The sequence below is a fragment of the Mytilus trossulus genome, chromosome 9 (assembly GCF_036588685.1).
Source record: "Mytilus trossulus isolate FHL-02 chromosome 9, PNRI_Mtr1.1.1.hap1, whole genome shotgun sequence".
NCBI classification, from domain to species: Eukaryota; Metazoa; Mollusca; class Bivalvia; order Mytilida; family Mytilidae; genus Mytilus; species Mytilus trossulus.
Genome location: NC_086381.1, coordinates 7,322,073 through 7,344,103, shown reverse-complemented (window position 1 = coordinate 7,344,103; position 22,031 = coordinate 7,322,073). Strand labels below are relative to the sequence as shown.

Sequence of the window (22,031 nt, the reverse complement as noted above, 5' to 3'; positions counted from 1 at the left end):
CATTTTTGCTTATACAACCAAAAAAATAACATGAAAACAATGATACAGTGTTTGAAATTTTTTTTTTACATGATCAATTAAGTTTGATGTTGGAAAATTTGCCCGCCTTTGGTGCAGGAGGACGCGAGTATTGTCAATTAAAAGAATCCACTCCTTCAATACAAAGCATACCAACCATAGAAGTAAGAGAGAGAAAAAAAATCGAAAGTGTTACATATAATTCTTCCTTTTATTCTTGCAACTGACTTCATCTACAATACATTTAGATGATCAGATCTAATCTGCTGGTTACACTCTTGTGATTAGCCATTCATATTTTTTTTTAAATTTCATTTTGAAGCGATTTGTCATTAATTGAGATAACTATGGGCGTTTGATTCTAATTTAAAATAGTCAACTGTTCCATTTTTATCAATATTATCAATTTAATAAAAATAATATAAAAAAGAAGATGTAGTATTATTGCCAATGAGACAAGTATCCACAAAAGACCAAAATGACACAACATTAACAATTTTTTCTTCTTCTGCAAATCAATATATAATGCTTTAACAGATAATGTCAAATCTAAATTTAAACATTTCACTACATTACTTACTGGTTGATTTTTTTTTTTAAATCATGAATTTTTAGAATATTGTGTTACTTGTTTAATATAAACCAATTTTTCTTCCAATACCTATAATAATTGAATCAAGAAAAATTATTTTAAGAGCAACCAAAAACGCATTTTCAATTTTCAACGTACACTACTTTTTTCTTTTATCTAACGAATACTGCTATTATTTTTTTATTTTTCTGAATTTTCTGATTTTTTTGTATACAGTATAGATGTTTGAGTACATTTTGAAGAAATTTGGAAACCTATAATTGTTGCTGGTAATGGCGTAAACTCTAACCATCGATAAGGATGATAACGATGCTAATTGATTGGTGTTTTACGTCCAGTGGAAGATAGTTAATGTTTAAACAGGACGTTATATATGTTTATATGAAAATTAACGTTACTATATACTAAAATGCTACAATGAGCAAGTGTTTAAGCGTGCTAGTTCAGAACAGTCACCGACACTAACAGACATGTCACTCATTTCGTAAACATTATTTTGACTCCGAGCCGATCAATCGCTGTTTCCGTTTTTTTAGTTTAGCACAGAAGTAGCAAATACCAATTTCCATTTCTTAGTTGAACCCAACGGACGATAGAACCGCCAACCTCCCGAAATTTAAAAAAAATTTTGGTCCTACTAAGGAATATTTAGGTTGTTCTGGCCAAATACTGGTCGTAGAAAAAATATGTGTTACCAAATGAATCATTTATGTTCATTTGCCTTTGCACAAGGAACAACACCTTTTAAAAAAGTTTCTTGTGTCCTTTACAAGCGTAGGAATGTCAATTACAATAAGTAGTCCTATCACAATCGTCAATATCACTACGCCAACATATCCAATGCTTTGAGCAGAAACACGGTTATCGGGGGCGCTCGTTAATCTTCTTTTATACGATGACGTCTCTTTTTTGTCAACTGTTAGTTCTGTCTGTATTTTATCTATTTTTGCTTGTAATTCTTCTGTTGTTATAGAACTACTTGCAACTGTAGCAGAACATGGACAGTAACATGTAGACGAAGATGTCCCACTCACTACATTGGATGACGTTATTACTCCAGAGCTGGACGTGGCAGCTGAAATATATATATATATAAATATTGTTTTCTTATTCCATACATTACATTTAAAAACAGAAGATGTTGTATGATTGACAATGAGACAACTCTCCACAAGAGACCAACATGACACAGAAATTAACAATTATAAGTCATCGTACGGCCTTCAACAATATACTCCTTATAAACTTCATTTACAAGTAGTAAATGCGATAACAGGTGTAGTCATTTAGATTTCTATTTCAAAAATATATATTATACTTATACTGAGGCAGGCATACTTTGGCTGCTGAGTAATTCAGTTGATATCATTGACGGATCCGAACTGTAGACTGCAATATGTGTAGTTTCACTTAAAGGTGACGTTGTTATACCGCTGCTGTATGATGACGATGACGTTGGACTAACAGACGACGAATAAATCGGGCAATAATAGTTTGATATTTCCGGGGTGATGGCCGAAGTGTTGTCATATAATGTGAATATATCTGAAAAACAAGCCAAAAAAAGAAGGACAATTATAACAGTTTTATTACTTCAACATGTAGCGGTGAAAACCATTATGTTTGAATTTTAAAAAAAATCTTCCAAATAGAACAATAACTTTCCGGAATTAAAACAAAAAGTTTAAAAGACAATTTGAAGCATTTTTTGTGTCTTCTTTAAACTGTAGTTGCTGTACAAAAACCTACATTAAGATAAGATTTAAACAGTATCACTTTAATGGTGTGTACAGTTGAAAATTGTACAACCGGCTGATGATACAAATGGATATACCATTAAGATTTACTCACTTCCATAAAGAGAATGTGTATTTGGAAAACATTTACAAATGTTTAGTTTTCAATGGTTTTCAACTTAGAACCTTATATGACCTTTTTTTATTCGAGTGTCACTAATGAGTCTTTTTATTTTTAGAGAAAATGCGCATTGTCGTTATATAAAATTTGAAGTAGCCTCGCTGTAACATACTTATATATAACAAATAAGATGTGTTATGATTGCCTATGAGACAACTCTTCACAAGATACGAAATAACACAGAAATAAACATTTTTGGGTCATTGTACTGCCTTCAACAATGAGCAACGCCAAAACCGCATAGTCATATGCACGTTAATAATTGATATATTTTAATATTAATATGTCTTTTATTTAACTTTGTCGTTTGATTTATAGTGTGTACATTTATAATGACATGTGAGGCAAGTTTGCTAACTCTACACAACAACTCTCACATCTTTGTTTATAATAATACTACATATTCAATCGTATCTATTATTAAAATCGGTAAAATGGTAGCAAGTAATTGCGTTTTATGAGCCACTCTATCACATCAGGTAAATAAGATAGCAAAAAAGTCGGAAACATATTGTCTACCAAAGGTGTGCTAAGATACAAAAAAGGCCACAATAATGATAGGCTACATCAACACCGATATGAATATTTAAAAACATACTTTTTATGAAAATATCCTCAGGTTTTCTCGAGCGATGTAGTTCTTTAGTTTTATCATATAAGTGCCTGTAACATTCAATCTTTGAATTTACCAAATTTTGTTGAAATGCTGCACACGTGCCATCATCAAAACACAATTTTGCACATTCTTCTAACGAATCGGTAGTATCTGTAGCACCGTCAGACCCTATTTCAAAGGTTCTATCTGTTAATTCAATCGAGATCTCGTCAAAACAATCACCAGATTCTAAAGCGAAAAAAAAAGCGTTTTTCAGTCTAATATAAACATTGGACGTTCGTAGGGAACAAACATGTAAAAGTGTTCTAAAACATTTTAGTTACTAGTATATAACATATAGGGATTTATTTAAGCTCAGATTAGTTAGATGTTCATTGAAATTTGTTTAATCGATCCTTCATTTACATGTAAATAATTAAACAATAAGTCAAATTGAAAGCAAAACAAGACTAAAGCCGGGTATGGACCTGCATCGATGCAAACAGACTTTTAAGGTAACATGAATGCTGATCATGGCTGATCATTTCTTCCATTGAAGCCAAAATTTTGACTCTAAATATTCATTGTGCAATGAATGCTGTAAAATTTCAAATTAGCGACAAATGGAAATAGGTTCATGGCGGATGCTTAAATTGCGTCCCCCTATGGATTTTTTTCTCTCGATAAAATAGATTCATTTTGTTCGTCTTTCCACTGAATTTAATGTTTAAAATGACTCATGAGCAAAAGGGTCGATATGTGCTGGTTATATATTTATATTTCACTGTATAATATACTGGTTTTTTTTTTAAATGTCACTAAAACAAATAATTGGATTCAAGCGTCACTGTTTAGTCTTTAGTAGACGAAACGCGCGTCTGGAGTATATACTAAATTTAGTCCAGGTATTTATGATGCAATTATTTAGTTAGTTTTATTTGTGTACGAAGCTTGAACAAATATCAAATCATTTCTTTGAAATATAGCCTAGGTAAATTTGTCACTTGTACATTACTCTTTCTTGTAAAATGAGGTAAAATAATTCTTAAACTTCAGGCAAAAAAAATGATTTCGCTGCTAAAAACTCGCTACAACTCATAATTATCAAGCAGCAAACTTAAAATGAACTAATTAATTTTCATCAATTTTCGACAGTCATACAAATGAGAGGCTAAGCTACCTATACAATCAGGTTTGATCTATAATTTTCTACACTAGAAGATGTCTGTATCAAATCAGAAATGTCACAGTTGTTCCCCATTTGTTTGATGTATTCGAGCTTTTGATTTTGCCATTTGATAAGGGACCTTCCGTTATCTAAACATTCAAAGAAAATACTTCGATGAAAGTAATCAACCCAAGATCCTTCAAATTGACGGAGTCGAGTGTTTAATATAACTGCTTACGCCTTTCGCTACGAAGATAAACATATGTCATTTCCCGGAGACCACATTTGCATATCCTTACCATTTGACGTATCTTCACATATGAATGATTCTGTGTTAGAACACGCCTGTATAGAGAACATTGTGTCTGTATGGTTAAATATCACACAACCTTCTGAGTTTCCAGGTGACGTCGACCATTGATTAGTAATAGTATACTCATCACATGTATCCCATAGTAAACGAAGTGGATTTATTTCTTGATGAAGCCCAATCCACAATACTTCTCTGAAACAGTGACATAGATAAACATGTAAATCTTTTAACAATATACACAATATTTGTAACGGTATTCATCTAATACACATCTTTTTCTTATAGAATATCGGTTTAATTGTCAAAATAACACTAATCATTATGGTCACTACTCTCAAACTCCGAAACTCTTTGATCCTTGTGATATTCGTTGACAATAAGCGGACTATAGATATCAAAAGGTTCTGAGGCTAGAAATGTACAAAATACATACGTGGTCAGTTTCCAAAACATGAATATTAATATAACATCATCAAATTCTTGTTGAGTTTTTTTTAGAATAAATGTTACCAAAAGTGGGAACAAGACTTTGCATGCTCATTCTATTCAGCATCCATATAGACATGCATTTAACTCTTTAAAAGGGAGTGAAATAAATCAGATGCAAATTCAAACTCATATATGTCAAAAATTAACAGACAACACCGTGGCTAAAAAAGAAAAAAATAAATATAGAAAAACAATAGTACGCAAAACACAAGACTAAAGACTGGGCAACAAGAAACCCACAAAAAAACCTGGGGATGATTGCGGGTGTTCCGGGATGGTAAGCAAGTACAAAACAGACCTACATTCGGTATTATACCGAATTTCAAGTTCACTTGGATATATAATAATGAGATGTTAGCACACATCAAAATTTGGGTTGCAAAATGAAAAAAAGGAAAACAAAGGAATAATAAGATCACTGAAGTGCAACAAAAAACCCACCAGCATACATAGAAACGAACTGTTTAAAAACAGCTTTCATATTTCTGACTTGGTACAGATGCCAGTCTTGTATAACAACTCAGTTTCGGTTAAAACATGGATTCTTGGACTCCTTTTTTTTGTTTGATTAAAAGTTTATGCTGAATAGAAACATATCTATGAATATAAAAAATCTTGCATCTTTTTGGTGATATCAATCCAGGAAAAAGGAAGGATATCATGTTTACTGCTAGTGGTGCAGCCAAATTGAAACAGCCTACAGAAAGTAGAAAAAAATAGTTTTGACTTCAGGGTTACATAACTTTTTTTCTTCATGGCATTACTGACTTTATTTTCTCAAGTACACAAATGTAAATCACTATTTCATGCTTTTTTTGTTTTTGTTTGGTAAAATATATCAACCAAACATTTTGATAAAATCGCTTGTTTGTCTTTTTTAACTCTTGACTGTCGTATTGTTAATTTAATCATATAGCCCGGTGTATATCTTGTTTAAAACACGAAATGTGTGAGGTTATGATAAACTTATTACTTGCAACAAACCGGCGAGAATTTTCCATGTCTTTTTTTTAATGAAAAGTCCCATGCACATCAAATTTATCAGAACCTAGCTTTGGATCCATACTTCTAGTATCATTTAATGAAAGACAATAATAGGGAGAATACAGCATCGAAAATATGTAGCCAAAAAAGGTCCTAAAACATTTTAAAAACTTCGCCCCCCTTCCCAAAATCCTGGATCCGCCCCAGCATACCTGATTGTATAACCGTGTGGTTTAACTGATTCAACATGCGGCATTATGGTATCCGATATGTTCATCATCTCGAATGAACTATCGATGATAAGTAAAGTTCTGTTGGTCCTTTCACATATTTCTCTAGCTGATGCCCATGACACAGCTGTATAATGGTAATGGTAGCGACACAGATGTCGTGTATCTAAAATATTAATTATATATAGAGTACTTACAAGGAATATGACCCCATATCGAAGGCGAAACAAGAATTAGAACTATATTAATATACTACTGAAAGGCAACAATAGTATACCGCTCCTCAAAAGTCATAAATCGATTTAATTGAAACAAATTCGGGTCACAAGCTCAAAAACTGAGGGAAACGAGAGTGTCCGGGATTCAAACAGTTTTTGTTTTCATGGTTTATGGGGCCGTATTTCCGCGATGGCCACGCTGAAGTGCAATGGTCCACGCTATAGTACGATGTTCACGTTGAAGTGCGTCGTTAACACGCTGAAGTGCGATGGTGACATTATGACGTTAGCGTTGTTGATAGCTACTCTAAAGTTCGATTGTGGTTACGCTAACATGCGATGGTATGTCTTTGACAGTGAGAATCCAAATAGACACGAGATGTTTAAATGAAATAGCATCACCAAAATGAGCAACTATTTAACTTCTATAAGGGGGAGGGAATGTGATAATTGTACAAGAAAGATTTTTTTAACGCAATGCACTAACATGTTTTTAGTTTTTCGCCGCTTTCAATTAAAATCACTATATTAGGAAATAACACATTAAGGTACTCGGAAAATCTTGGATTCAAAATATCTTTTTTGTCAGTCGTTCCCTTAGATTTGATAACCGTAGTTGTTTGCTAGCCTCGTATTTGGTAAATCTTTTCACTTTGCATGCATTAGTAGGGTTCAGAAAATATGGTGTTCAACTTTAATAGTTGAGGATGATAAATGGAAAAGTACACGTGGAGGCCAGTCATGTTAATTTTGGCCTTACATGTTGTAGAGAATTATCACAGAAGCCACAATAAACTAAGAATAGGGCGACGGTGTCATTACAAATCAGGATACATCTCGGAAATAAAACAACATTATATCAACTTGATACAATAAAAAATTGTTGATACTAGCATTTTTTTTGTATAAAGTTGTCCACATGACATCATGTGACGATTACTTAAAGATAAATCAAATTAAATGTGACGATAAATATACTTTATTTATAGTGCACAAATCTGCGGCATAATTCCGAACACGGGTTCGCCCATTTGCTGATCAAGTTTATCTTTTAACTTTGTAATCTTTTTAGCCCTTTAAACATTTTTTGATTGGATCGTCACTGATGAGTCTTTTTAGACTAAACCCGCGTCTGGCGTTAATTCAAAATTTCGATCATGTTCCCCATGAATTGCGTCCACATGTTATTGAAAAATCTTCCGGGACTTGAAATGTTCGTTAATTTCTTTTTCTCTCCCTTTCCTCAGTTAGCATGAAACCTTCATCTACAACCCTTTCATCCTACCCTCGAATCCATGTTGTATTTGAAAACGTCACAATGTTCAAACAAACGTCATTCTAAACCATCGCCCTTCAACGAACGGACCATCGTACGTCGGCGTGGACAATCGCAATTCAGTGTGACTATCGCACTTCGTCGTCCCCATCGCAACTCTAGGTCCTACATGTATACATATTTTAACATGTATTACTTAAATGTAATGTTAATGCACTTTCAAGTTTTGTCTTTCTTTAATGAAGATTTCTTAGAAAGACGATTTTAAAATTATTTTACTATTGTTCAACATGAACGGCTGTAAAATACAGAAATGATTGTAATGCATCATTTATCTAGCAATCACCAAAAATTACCAGGCAATACTAATTTGTATTTGTCAAATTTTTATATTCAAATATAAAAATATAAAACCCATAAAAACAATGGTACAAATAATGTTACTTTTAATCTGTATTTCAATTAAATGTATAAATTGATAACGGTATACTCACAATCTAATGCGTCTGTAAGATGAAGATACACTGTTATAACACTCAGAAGGGTTATTGCCACCATTCCCTAGAAAGAAACAAGTGATGTTCAGTTATTAGTTGTACAACCAATTACACACATTTTACTTGTATTGACCAAAGAAACTAGGAAATGTATTACTTGCAAATAATCTACGAGAACAGAGAAAACGTGTAGCCACAACATTAATCATGTTGATATAAACTATAAATGAAAGAAAAACTTCTTTATTTATGTTGATTGATTACTATTGACTTATCGTCCAGTATCAACTATTCAGGACGATAACTATAGCAATGGCTGTTTCTTTAAAAAGTGTCAACAACAGTAGCATTCTCAAAAGTTTTAAATTGATTATGAACAAAAAACCTTTTTTCAATCTATTTTCTTTCACAGGAAAACCACGTAAAACCCAATGCTCTGGTAATGTATATTGTTTAACTTGATTTGTTGCCGAACAATTATCAGAATGAAACACATATTTTAGTTATGTAATTGTTATCTGTTTTCTAAACAGCAATTTATTATTTTCTATCCAGTGTGGCTTGTCACTTCAAGTGTATCATCTATTTTCTTGAATTTGTTTTATTTGCATTTTATCAATTAATAATTTTGTGTCTGTTTTGAAATCGGACACAAAGTCAATGCGATATCAGAATTCGCTATGCGTGTCTATTTCGTCAGAAATGTAAGGTCAAAACGACGATCAAATTTACATTAACTTACGCCAGACCAGTCTGTAAATGGAATTCAATTAACTTTAGATCAATTTCTTCACTATAAAATTTTATTCGGATTTTATCACGTAAAATAATATGTCAAAACAGAATCCCACCCTGTTTCAGCACAAGACATCTCCGGTTAAATAGAAATGACAATTTATGATATAGTGCATATGTACGCCAGAGTGTACGCCAGAGTGTACCGTCAAGGAATTTTTTTTGGGTTAAATTTGACATCAAAGCTTCATTTCGAAATGTTAGTAAAACATAAACCCGTGCACCTTCCAGAGCACTTTTGCCATTTCTTTGCCAGTTTTCTACAATCATATTATCATTTGCAACATATATCAAACATTGATAATGTTAAAGGGTCACTATCTACGTACGAGATGAACAAAAAACAATAGAATATGATTTCGTTTGGTTCAATCAAAAGTAAAAGTGAAATAATAAAAGAATAATTCGTTTTTAGCAGCCAATTTGGTTCAATTTTGTCAAACCAAGCAAAGAAATATCGCTAATGAATTAATTAGTTGCAAATGAATAATTCGACCACTTTAAATTTGTGGTCATGTGACCCTCAATTCAACCAAATAGCTAGAGATTAAAAGGAAAATAATGTCAACCTTGATAGTCTAAAAAAGGCGAACCACTTCGTTGACTGATTCAACCCCCAGACAAATCATTCGCATATAGGTGACGCATAAATTATGAATGTATTGTTGATTACTCTACGTCCTCGCGTTGATTCACTTATTTTCTGACAATAACATGAAATAAAACGGACCTATAACAATCAAATCGCATGAGGAAGAAATCTATTAATGTTTATGCTCATATCGGGTTATGAAACCGTCGGTAATATTCGGAGGAAATCTCCATAGCTAATTTGATGGCATCTGTACTAAAATACACACGAATTTCCGATATATATTATCGAGTACATGTTTTGTTTACTGTTTATTTCAGACTTATTGTAATTTGGATATACGTTTTAGTATGTATAAAATAAAATTTGAGAATTTTAGTTACTTAGAAGACCATGTATTTGACAGCTAGTTCCCCTTAAAATTCCAATGATTATAAACAATGCTTTAATTTAGATTGTCGTCCGTTTTGGTAAAGAAACCAAAGCTAAAGAAATATAAAAAAAAAAGATAAATTGAGGTTAGTTTGTCTTCGCAAATTCCCATAACAGCGACTAGCGATTAAAAACTGCCCCGATTAAAAAGTCTACAAATAGCAAGCAGTAGATTTAATATATAATAGATATTCAGCTAAGAAAGAAATGGGTGCTATTGCTTAAAACAAGTAAGTCCAAAAACAAGCAAATATATCAAACTTAAAAATATAAAATCCAATAACACACACTAAAGATATTCAGCACTTATATAATGTCTATAAGATGAGAAATGTCTTTTGAAATTAACTGTAGAACTTCTATATATGTTTTAGTTGAAAATCTTATAGCTGATAGTAAATAGCATTTGCTTCTGATGATTGTTTAAATCAAAATAATAATTAACTTATCATAGATACCAGGATGGAATTTTGTATTAGAACCAGACACGCGTTTCGTCTACAACAGTCTCATCAGTGACGATCGAATCAAACATAGTTAAAAAGGTCAAATTAAGAACGAAGTTGAAGAGCATCAATAACAAGAAATGTTGTCAAATTTCAAGGTATATTTAAAAAGGAACATTCCCTTAAATGTACTGAAAATGACCAACGGAATGCCAAAAGCTTACTGTTATATTTTTGACTAAAACAGTCGTCTTCAAAGGAAAAGGTTCGGTATAACATGATTTGTGTTTTGCTTGCTTAATTGCCAATTGTTTGGCAGTTGGAAATGCATATAGTTCAGTGTTAATTTTCCTCGGAGTTCATTTTTTTGTGAATTTACTTTTTATGGAAATATAAAAATGAATACATCAAATTCTACTAAAGAGATAAATATACCTACATGATATCAAAACTTGCAGCTGAATTTTTTTTGTAAAATTCCATAGATTTACTGAAATATAGTTTGAGGATAGATCACCAATAATTTTTCAAGCTACTGATTGTATGGATTATTCAGTTGGAAACATCATCATGTGAAAAGAAGCTAAACTAAATTATAAAAAAGTAAAATAAAAAACGAGAAGATGGCTTATAGAAAATGATTTGTGAATATCAGAAGAAAAGATAGGATACATTTCTTTTCGACTTAAATAAACGAGGGACGATAGTTATCAAAGGTACCAGGATTATAATTCAATACGCCAGAAAGATACCAAAGGGACAGTCAAACTCATAAATCAAACATGAACTGACAACGCGATGTCTAAAAATGAAAAAGACAAAAAGACAAACAAAAGTACATGACACAATATAGAAAACTAAAGAATAAACAAAACGAACAGCACCAAACACTTGGGGTGGATAACAATTTTTTCTTTTAAATATTTCTTTAGAAATGCCAATTAAAAATAACAAAAAACAAGCAAAAATAATCTTACTTGTAAAAATATTATATCATTTATAAGTTTAAATCTAATAAGGTCTGAAAAATGTGCCCCCTTAGTTGCTCCGATGGGTAATTTAGGATTGATGTAACAGGTTATAATTAATCAAATATGTTGAAAATAATAAAAAACAAATCTTATGAATTTGTGCATTCCTTACTTCACATAATTGATTTCTGATGTGTAATATATTCGAAATTTTAAAACTTTTGCATAACCTTAAGCTTTAAAAAGACCCTTTTCAAATGATTTAAAATTTGCGACAAAGCACGATATTACATGAAACTAACATATGGCAAATCAATAAAAAAACAATTTTGATTTAAACTTAATTGCTTTTAATAATTTAGAAAATTGTGGTTTTAATAATTTTAGATCATATACAGGGCGTAAACTGATACAAAATATTATTATGTAACCTTTTATAAACGTGTATCGTTAGATGAGTTTTAATACTCCATTTAAACTATAAAATATGGGCTAAATAAGGCTACAAATACTCACCTTTTGTTTTGGTACAATGCAATTTTGACGATTTTTTTTTCTAGGTGACAAACCCATGTCGGTAAAACGATTTGATAGAACGATGAAAATGTTGACATCAATTCAATAACTTCTCAATGTTCTCCTATAATCAATGTTTTATATGAGCCTTAATTAATTCATTTCTCAGCTCAGAGTAGTTATATTGTGAAGCATCAATTCTATATAATGAATTTTACAGGAACACATATGCCTAACTGTCATACAAATTTACATTATTTGAGCTGTTGCCATAAATACGTCTGACAAAAGGAAACATATCATTATATGACTGCGTATTGCAATTGTTTTATTTAAATGCTTAGAAATGGTATATGTTAATTAAACCAGATTGATACGAACTTTTGTATAAAATGTCTGCTGTTTCTCTATGGGAATAGAAAAAAAAAGTTAAAGTGTTGGTTCATTAACAAGAGATTTCAATCGTAAATCGATATAGTATCTAATTATGTCTCGTTATACCTCAAGTTTAAAAAAAAACTATAATTGTTTTTAAATTCTCGATATTAATGAAAATTTAATTGGATTCGTCAAACTGGTAAACATCTAATTAAATTACCAATAGTTATGATCGAAGACGATAGACATTGTGTGCAAATACACTGATATTCAAATTTCCTAGTTCATATTTAAATATTTATTAATGATTTCAAAAAGCATAATTCAAATCAAATAATGCAAATACTTTTTATGTGGCAATAGTAGAAAATAGAAAACAAAACAAATCTCATCATTGGACACTTTCTAGTTAAAAGTCAGGTTATGTCTGCTTGAAAGGTTATTTTGGAAATTAACATAATACCGTTACAACGTGAGTTTAACCCGGATTTAACTTTTAATTAATAAATAGATCAGAATAAATGCGGTTCTTATATTTACATGTCAAACATCTTATATTTGTTCTTATTATTTCCTTCCAATCTTAATTGTAACATTTATTGTTTTGGAAAAATGAAAAAAATATAACAATTCCTCTCATAAAACTACAATTACATATAAACATAAGGTACAATTATTACATGCATGTGTGGACATGCAATGAAAAAAAATACGCATTTGTTTTAATAATACAATATTTGATGTGTTTTTCCGTTGTCTAAATTTATAAATATTAGGGTTTGAACGATAGTAAGGCGATAAAGATTTCTTTTTTCTTATATATAATGTATTGGTACAAGTCACCAACGCCTTTCGATTCACAAAAATTTCTCGGTAAACTTTGTCACCTTCCGGATTCAATCGGTTTTTGTTTACAAGCAATTATCATGTAAAAATGTTAAGTATTTTTCAAGGGAATGAACAAAATACACACAGAAAATTCACAAAATCGAAATTAGTAAAAGTATGAAATAATTCGTTAATCTGATTGATTTGGTCAATTGTTTTGTGGTTTAAAATTCTGTGGGATAACACTTACAATTATAAACGACCTCTGTCCTTAGTATTATTATTATCACATTATCATACACGAAGTTTAAATAAATATCTTAAAATAGTTTCTTGGTGTCATGCTAAAAATCTACACTTTACAATTAGCAACATCAATTAAACTAATATTTGAGACGTCATTTGATCATAACGCTGTCGCCAACTACGACAATGTTTATAAGCATGGATTCACATCATCCTTTGTTTATTGTTTACTCATTGTCCATAGTAGAAAATCAGTCCTTAAGGAATTAGAAGTAAATTATTGGAAATTAATAATCCTTTTATATCTCGAATGAAGAACCAAGGACAATATAATTTAATTTGTTTGGATTAACTGAATGTTTTGCGGATGATTTCATGACCATTTTCAGGCGTTGATGCTTCACGAATTGACACATATCGGACAGTGTTTCTTTATGTAAAGCACTGCACTCAGACATGATCAGGGATAAATCCCGCAGTTATATCATGAATAAAAACTATATAATTTTCATTGCAACAAAAGGTGTCATTTCTAGATGCTTTTGTTGCATTATAATATAAAAGGTGATAATCCATGAAGAGTAATAAGTATACCATTTAATGCATATACTAAGTACACACTTGCTGACATTAGACAATACTCAATTGTAATGAAATGTACTCATGTTGAGTGATTTTAATTACTATTTCTAACATAGACATCAGTTATCTAAAATAACGATGGGAAAATTTAAAATGTTCATGCATTATTGACAATTTGATTGGAATTATGATACAATCACTCTTTTGATTCTCCAGCAATAATCTGTACTTTTCACATAGTCATGACGCAGTTTATGAGTTATCAATTGTCGAAATGGTCTTGCGATTACAACCCTTTTGTATTTATACTAGTGTTATGTAATATTTTATTCATTCGAAAGACTTATTGTTTACGTACTATTTCTTGTTTGAAAAGATTCTTCATTATTGGCCAAAAACAAGTTTTGATTAATCAAAATGAGTCTTTTTGCTTATTTTTTAGAACACTATCATTTATTTTACTTTTCATATGCACTTATTTTGTAAAGTACATATTTGATTTAAGTTTCAATCATGTGTTTTTATTTTAATACATCGTTCTCTGTATTGAGACTGTATCTGCAATTGTCTGTTAACTTTAAAGCCGTTTTGCACTTCGCCGTCAATTTGTACAATTTTTCTCTTCAAAATAAATCGTCCCAGAAGACAAAAAGATTAAAATCAGTAAATTGATGAAAGTAGATATATGACACTTGAAAGATTTGATGTAGTAAAACGTCCATGCCATCATTAATAAACCAGATAAAAACAGTTACTTATCCGGTATTTGCTTTTTGGTATATATTAACATATATGGTTTTATCGTATGTTTTTTCTACCTCTCACCTCAACCAAATTTTGTTTCAGTCAAACTTTGTAACCGTTATATAACGTGTAACAATTTTAAGAAAGAACGAGAAACAAAATTGAAATGTAAATAAACACATAAGATACCAGGAATTTGTACGTCAAACGCGCATGTCGTCTACAAAGCGATTGAAATCAATTTTCAGTAAGTCTGTATGAAATGCGATCCAACTTCTTTGATCATAACAACTGAAAACACATACTTATAACTTACTTACATAATCAGATCTATTTGTCAATGGTCTGCCAACATATGTTTTTAAAGCAAACTTTATGAATGAGGTAAAGGTTATTGACACTTATTGCCTAGTGGCAAAGTAAACAGTTCTACTCAGACTGTTAGATGATTCTTTTAATTTACGGAAACGAAACGTATTGTTCTGAGAATTTGTGTACTTGATTCTTTTCGTATGTTGATAGTAAAATGATTTGTATGCTTCATGGTATTTTTAACCTATGATAATATGAACAATTCCTGATAGAATTAAAACTGTTTGTTTTTGCCTCAGATAAAGATAATACTTTAGTTTAGTAAATTTTACGATTGTAAAAGATACCAGGCCAATAATAGAATACAAAATAAAAGCAACGCGTTATATAAATTGCATGCGTCCGACGCGCTTTTCTACCGTCATCAGGAACCGACATTCCCTATCTCATGTTCACTAAAACATGATCGAGTGGGTGTCCATGTATGATGCAAGATTATTTCATACGCATATGTGCAGGTTAAGACGATTTGACGGTGCAAACTCGGTTCCCTTGTAACCGTATAAATCACTACACATCTTCAAAGGTTTATCCACAGATGCTAATATTGTTTTAATGTTTTTGTTTTATTCTTCAAGGGGTAAACATTTCTAGTAATGCTAGAGGTAACTGAAATATAGAATTTGAAACAAATCATAAGCAAAATAAAAAAGAACAGAAAAAAGCCAACACGATATGATATAAAAGTTCTATGGGAAAGTAAAGAATTAAACAAAAGCGTGATTAGAATTACGAACTTCAAAGCTTTATAGTCTTTAAACTTAATTTATTAAAAATGAATAAATAGAGTTTGCTGTATGGAACGAGCAGAGTTCCCTTGCAATTTCATCTCAATTTTTACATGCATGTATGTCTTCTAAAGATTTTTACGCGAAAAATAGTACAAGTGCGAATTATAAGTATGATTTGAATAGTTTCGGTACTTATATAGCCATACTATCGGATCGATATATATGAAAGATTAAATATTGAGATAGTGGATTTGTTATTTAAATGTTTATAGTTTGCGGTTTTAGCAGTTGTCTCACAGAGGGTATAAATAAACTGAGGAAATATCCTCTAGAGTTATAGAAAATACTTATTGAAATATTTGCTTATCGTTCTGCGGTGCATGCTTTACGTCAGATTCTAATAACAGTTATATTTGCTAGAATTCATTGAATTCCAATTGTATTTTTGAAATGAACAATGTAATCTTCAGGAGGTTATAAAGTATATTGAAATAATCCGGTTAAACCTTATGAGTGTTAGAGCAAGCGAGACGACATTTGCATAAGAATCGGCAGTGGGTACCAGAAGATAAATCAATTAAAGATATACTTGAATGGTAATAATCAGCTGTAAAAGAGATTTAACTTGAATTGGAATTCTAACTTTTCCCACTGGTAATTAGTTTCAATCCAGATATTTTTTTTTTTATCACGAACACATATTTAATTTGTATCATTCTTATAAGGTGTATGTTTATCTCGAACATTAAAAAAGATATACCATGTATGTTCAAAACTATAACCTGCTTACTAAAAATTTGCCAAATAAACTCTTTATAGATACCAGGATTAAATTTTGAATTTACAGCAGACGCGCATGTCGTCTACAAAAGACTCATCAGTGACGCTCAAATTCCAAAAAAGTTATAACGACCAAATAAAGTACAAAGTTGAAGAGCATTGATGACCAAAATTCCTAAAAGTTTTGTTACTGCTAAGGTAATCATTTCCAGAGGTAGAAAAGCCTTCGTATTTCAAAAAATCAAACAGTTAATTTATATAGGTTAAATACATCAACAATGGCATCTTTTTGTCCAATCTTATGACAGTTCGGTGACAACGCCAAGGCTGTAACTATAGTTAGCATCGTTAAGGTAAATGTTATCAAATCGAAACATATATCGACTGCGTTAACAAAATATCATGTCATTTCCGGGGAGACAGCACATGTTTCTTCACAAATCTGTTACTGTCACCTAAGATGCCAACAGTTTGGAAATTTACGCAAAGAGTAAAATATAAAAAAAGAAATCGAACTCCGAGGAAATCTCTAACGGAAAGTCCCAAATTAAATGGAAAAATTAAACGCTCAAACACATCAAACAAATTGACAACACATGTCATATTTCTTAATTTGTACAGGCATTTTCTTATGTAAGAAATGGTAGACGAACAAGGTTTTATAGCTAGGTAAACCACTCAATTTTACGACAATACACAAAACGTTTGACAATTTTATTTTTTTATAAAAAAAGTCTTATAGAGCAACCACTAACGGATGAGGAGGTCGCAACTGCATTTTTAGTCATATATAACTGTTTGTTTTGAAAGTGATTTGCATAAAGTATAATAAAATAAAGTGAATATTGAAACAAAATCCCGGCTTTAAGGTGGTACCTAACACTACAGGGAGATAACTCAGCTAAACGTTTCAATTAGGTTGTGTTGTTAAGGAAATATTTAGCTTCTCAATGATCGAAATTTGTGTTTGTCGAACTGCTTTCTAACCAGTGAAATTTTTCTGATAAATTGGTATGTTCTAATTTTTAGAAATTTTTAGAAATTTTTATCAAAGGGTCAAAGTTAATATTTTGTCAAAACTTTATGAAAATGAAACGAGTCAAATATATTTTAGTCAAGGTGTTGGGTACCACATAAAAGCAAATTTCACAGTATATAGATCTGCGACACAGTAAGATAACAATATACCTGCCTCACAGCCAATACATGTACATTTATATACTTTTAATGCTACAAAAGAATACCTGTTTGAAACTTGAATTGACATATGATAAAATGGAAAACATTTTTATACAATTGAGAAATTTGATGAATGAACAATTTAACAAGAAACTGTTAACATAAATGTAAAAATAAAAAAACCCAGAGATTAACTAAAACAAACCAGTTATGATATTACGTAAGTTTTGAAGCACCAATGTTTAACTAGAAACATGATAAAAGTCAGAGTAATCAGGAAGCAGGGGTAATTTACGTACAAATATTGATGTGTGGCTGACGTGAATGTTAAAATTACAAGGAATTTATGAACTAGTGTATGTTCACAAAATGGTGTGTGACAAAAAAAACCCACCCTATTTTATCCATGTACTGCGGATAACAACTGTAACAAACACAACATTATGGAATTTGTTGATCGATTCAATGCATCGGTGTCTCAGTTCCTTAGAGATATGTTGTAATGGTAATATATCTGAACAAACCAGAAAAGTCGACTGATGGAACAATGAACATAGTGTGGCATATTCCAGCTTTGGTATATAAGACATAATCTGGCTTCGCATGTCGAGAAATACATGCAATGCACGAGACGCTTTCCACTTATACACACCGGGTGTAGTTCTTACATATTCATTAGTTTCTTTTGAATCAGTACTTGTATTCTTAATAAGTTACGAGAGACAACGTGGATAGAAAAGTCAGAAGGTACTATAGTGACATTGAACAATCAAAATCTGATGAATAAGCGACAATTATATGACCCTCCCCTTTTGTTGTGACGATGAGACACGTCCAAAATAACGCTACAGAAAACTAATGACTAATAAATACAAACTCGATCTACACTACTGTTTTCATCTGTTTTTAAACTTGTATTAACTGTTCATTTTTATGATATAATAATTGTATACTTACTTTTTTCAAGCTATATTCCAACATAAGTGTTGTTTTGTTCAACTGAGAAAAATGACAGAATGATTATAATTTTCTTTTCATACACACGATTGACAAATAGTCTAAATAAAAATAGATATTGCTATTAATTTACATCAGCTGGTAATCCACGTTGACTGTAGAAATTATTTGAATATCCCAAAATCTAAAGTACTTTTCCGTTAAATTTTATTTCAATATTACAGGTTATTATTGTCACTTAATGAAACTGATATCACTGATTAAAAAATAATTTGCCAATGACAATATGTATCTACAAGAGATCATATTAAAGTCCATGTATATATCGATAATGAAATTAAATTTCAAATTATACATTACTGCACATAGATATCACCCGAATACGATATTCCCTTATGATACAATACTATTCTACATTAATGTTTGCATATGCCAATATATCTGACTGACACACCGGGATTTGATATGTACGCAGACCAATCATTTTTAGGATATATTCGATTGTCAATAGGAACTTTTGATGAAGATGACCTTGCAACAATGCAGAAAATCGTTCCTACCATCTTCGGAAACCAATACAAATTACGGATATAATTGTCAGTTGGTTTAAGGTAACTGGTGGAAACACAGCATGAATATAATTATCAAAATTTGGGATAATCGACATATCATGTTCAATTGTCTTTTTTTTTTTTTTTTTTTAAATTAATCAAAGTTGTATTGCACTTCTGCTGTTAACAATTTACTCAATCTACAACTTCAATTAAGTATCCCTTAAATTAGACATTGAATATCTAGGGAAAAATATTCAATAAGTATGTCTATAAAGTTAGTTGTATTTATTACATACATAATAACAGTTCTACAGAGTACAATTTCATACCAGAATACGGCACGTTTCTTAACCCAAACTGTATATGATTTATTTATTGAAACTTCACTGAACCGTTAAATTGATGATGATCTTTGATACTGACAGCATGACTTTTCAGTGTTCAATTGTCAATTCAGGAGAGATTGGTGACAAATTATTATTAACCGAAACCCTATGTAGTGAAACGGTTGTACAGAAATTGTACAAAAAATCCATGTAGAGGTCGTGTATGGGACATTGCAATATATTACAGTTACCATTTTCTTCTTTGCTCTTAGTGAAGGCTATTTTCTTATTCACTTACAATACGAATAGTTTTTGAATTCTACAAAGGTCTCAATCAAATGCGGGTGTAAAATACCACTCTTTTCTGACTACTTATAATTGAAATCATGTCTGTCAAATTGCACAATAATTTCTCAAGGGATTGTGTGAAAAATGAGCTTTCAGTCAATATGTGACAATAATAGTTATAGAAAACAGCAAAATTATTTATGTATACTGATATAATATCATAAATAAATGAAACGAAATTTGACTCGTAATACAAATGTTAAAACTCATATTGGAAGCTTTATACACCAATGACCTTTTCTTCTTCCTACCATTTTGGATTCATTTGCTCAATGAACCAGTTTTTTAAAGGCAACCTTGATTAACAAATAATAAGATAGATAGAGAACACAGATAATGATGATCAATTATCAAATATCATTTAGAATTACGTCAGTAGCGTTCAATTACTAGATTGTAGCACGTTAATACAAATACTAGATTTTAAACATTTGTCTATATGGATCTTAGTATTCTATACATTCACTATTCTTTTAAAACAGCTCTTTACAGACAAGTTACAGGGAATGTAAGAAAAAAATGAAAAGTGAATAGGACAATAAACAGATTTATTACATTGGTTGCAATGAATTACATTGATTTCCCAGTTAAATAAAAACCTATCATTTCACATGTGAAATAAACGTGGTCATTTCACTCTCTGACGTCATACAACAAAAGGCGTTGTCAAGACGTCGGTAACGGCGTATCAAAACAAATTGTGAATGCGTAGAAAAAAGATATAGTTCCCTTTCATGTTTTTAATTAATTTCTTTTAAAAAAGCCATTTGCCAATGTAATAAAAAAATTAACTAATTAAAGAATTCAAATATTGAAAAATATTCCTTTCGTGACAGAACAACACTGATAATTAACTCATGCGCTACGCGCATTCATGAACTAATGTGTTGTTCGGTCACAAGTTGAATATTTTTTTCTATTTGAATTCTTCAATCAGTAATTCTATACTTAAAGGCGTTGAACAAAGTAGAGGCTTCTTTTAATAGATACTGGCTAAAGCGTTTAACACTTTTTCTTGTGTATCATACCGTAAGTATTTGATAAAAGTAGGATCTAGTGGTCTCACCAGTTCAGGGACATTTTTTCATACTATACATAAACACTATATATTCCAATAAAATGAAGAGAATAGAGAGAGTAAAAAATCTAATAAAAGAAAGATATCTGTCGTTCAGAAAATATGTACGAATAAAGCAGGGATAGTAAAGGACAACATCTTGAATTATTCTCTTTAAGGATTGACTGTAATATTTTTCCTGTCTATGAAGAAATAACATAAAAAAATTGGTGCACACTGAATTACGCGCGTAGCGAGTTATTTAACAGTGTGCACCATATTTTTTATGTTATTTCGAATAGACAGAAAAAATATTACAGTCATTTCTTATAAATTAATTCTAAATTTCATTTTAAACCGTAGAAAACCATGAAAAAACGTTGATGCCGTCACGGTTTTATGACTAAATTATGTCTATGGGCTCATAACAAAATAACGTCAGCCAATCAGGAGACGCGTTACATCCAACATTATTCTCTTCTTAAATATTGATAATAGTTTATAATGTATTAGCTTGACATTACATATTGAACTGATAAAACGTCCATCCTAGAAATGTGTTGACGTTAATGATGTTAACGTGCTCGATTTTATCCTTTCATGTTAAATTGGAAAATATAGTCCTCAATATATGATTACATCGGTTTCTTTTCGTTCAATACATGTTTCTGTTTTAACTACAATAAAGCATCCGCAAGACAAACAAAGTTGTAATGCAAAAAGTATATAACTGTTCGTAGCTAAAAATCTAAAGGACATCAACAAAGCAGACAAAACATTCCGTGAACCACATTGCCTATTGAATGGTTCACTGAAAAGACACCATTTGAATCATATAAGTATACTGGAGAAATCTGATGTTCGTGTCGATCTAATAAATTACATGCGTTTATTTTAAAA

General features: G+C 30.9%; 1 protein-coding gene across 1 annotated transcript; it reads right to left on the bottom strand.

Moving 5' to 3' along the window:
* Window positions 1–1,323: 1,323 nt before the first annotated feature.
* Window positions 1,324–19,179, bottom strand: LOC134683687 (uncharacterized). The gene is made up of 7 exons (XM_063542996.1): window positions 18,847–19,179; window positions 8,295–8,361; window positions 6,289–6,472; window positions 4,590–4,795; window positions 3,126–3,371; window positions 1,949–2,155; window positions 1,324–1,685 (listed from the first exon to the last, which is right to left on the bottom strand). The coding sequence occupies exons 1-7, from the start codon at window positions 18,868–18,870 to the stop codon at window positions 1,324–1,326; spliced, it is 1,296 nt and encodes a 431-aa protein (XP_063399066.1). The 5' UTR covers window positions 18,871–19,179.
* Between the last annotated feature and the right edge of the window lie 2,852 nt (window positions 19,180–22,031).

Bases quoted from the DNA above. Each gene is read 5' to 3' on its own strand.
- LOC134683687 (XM_063542996.1), bottom strand. From the start codon at position 18,870: ATGTTGGAATATAGCTTGAAAAAA. The intron at 4,796-6,288 runs GTATGCTGGGGC...TCACTGTTTCAG, and splicing joins CCACACGGTTATACAATCAG to AGAAGTATTGTGGATTGGGC. The intron at 1,686-1,948 runs GTATGCCTGCCT...TATATATTTCAG, and splicing joins TGAATTACTCAGCAGCCAAA to CTGCCACGTCCAGCTCTGGA.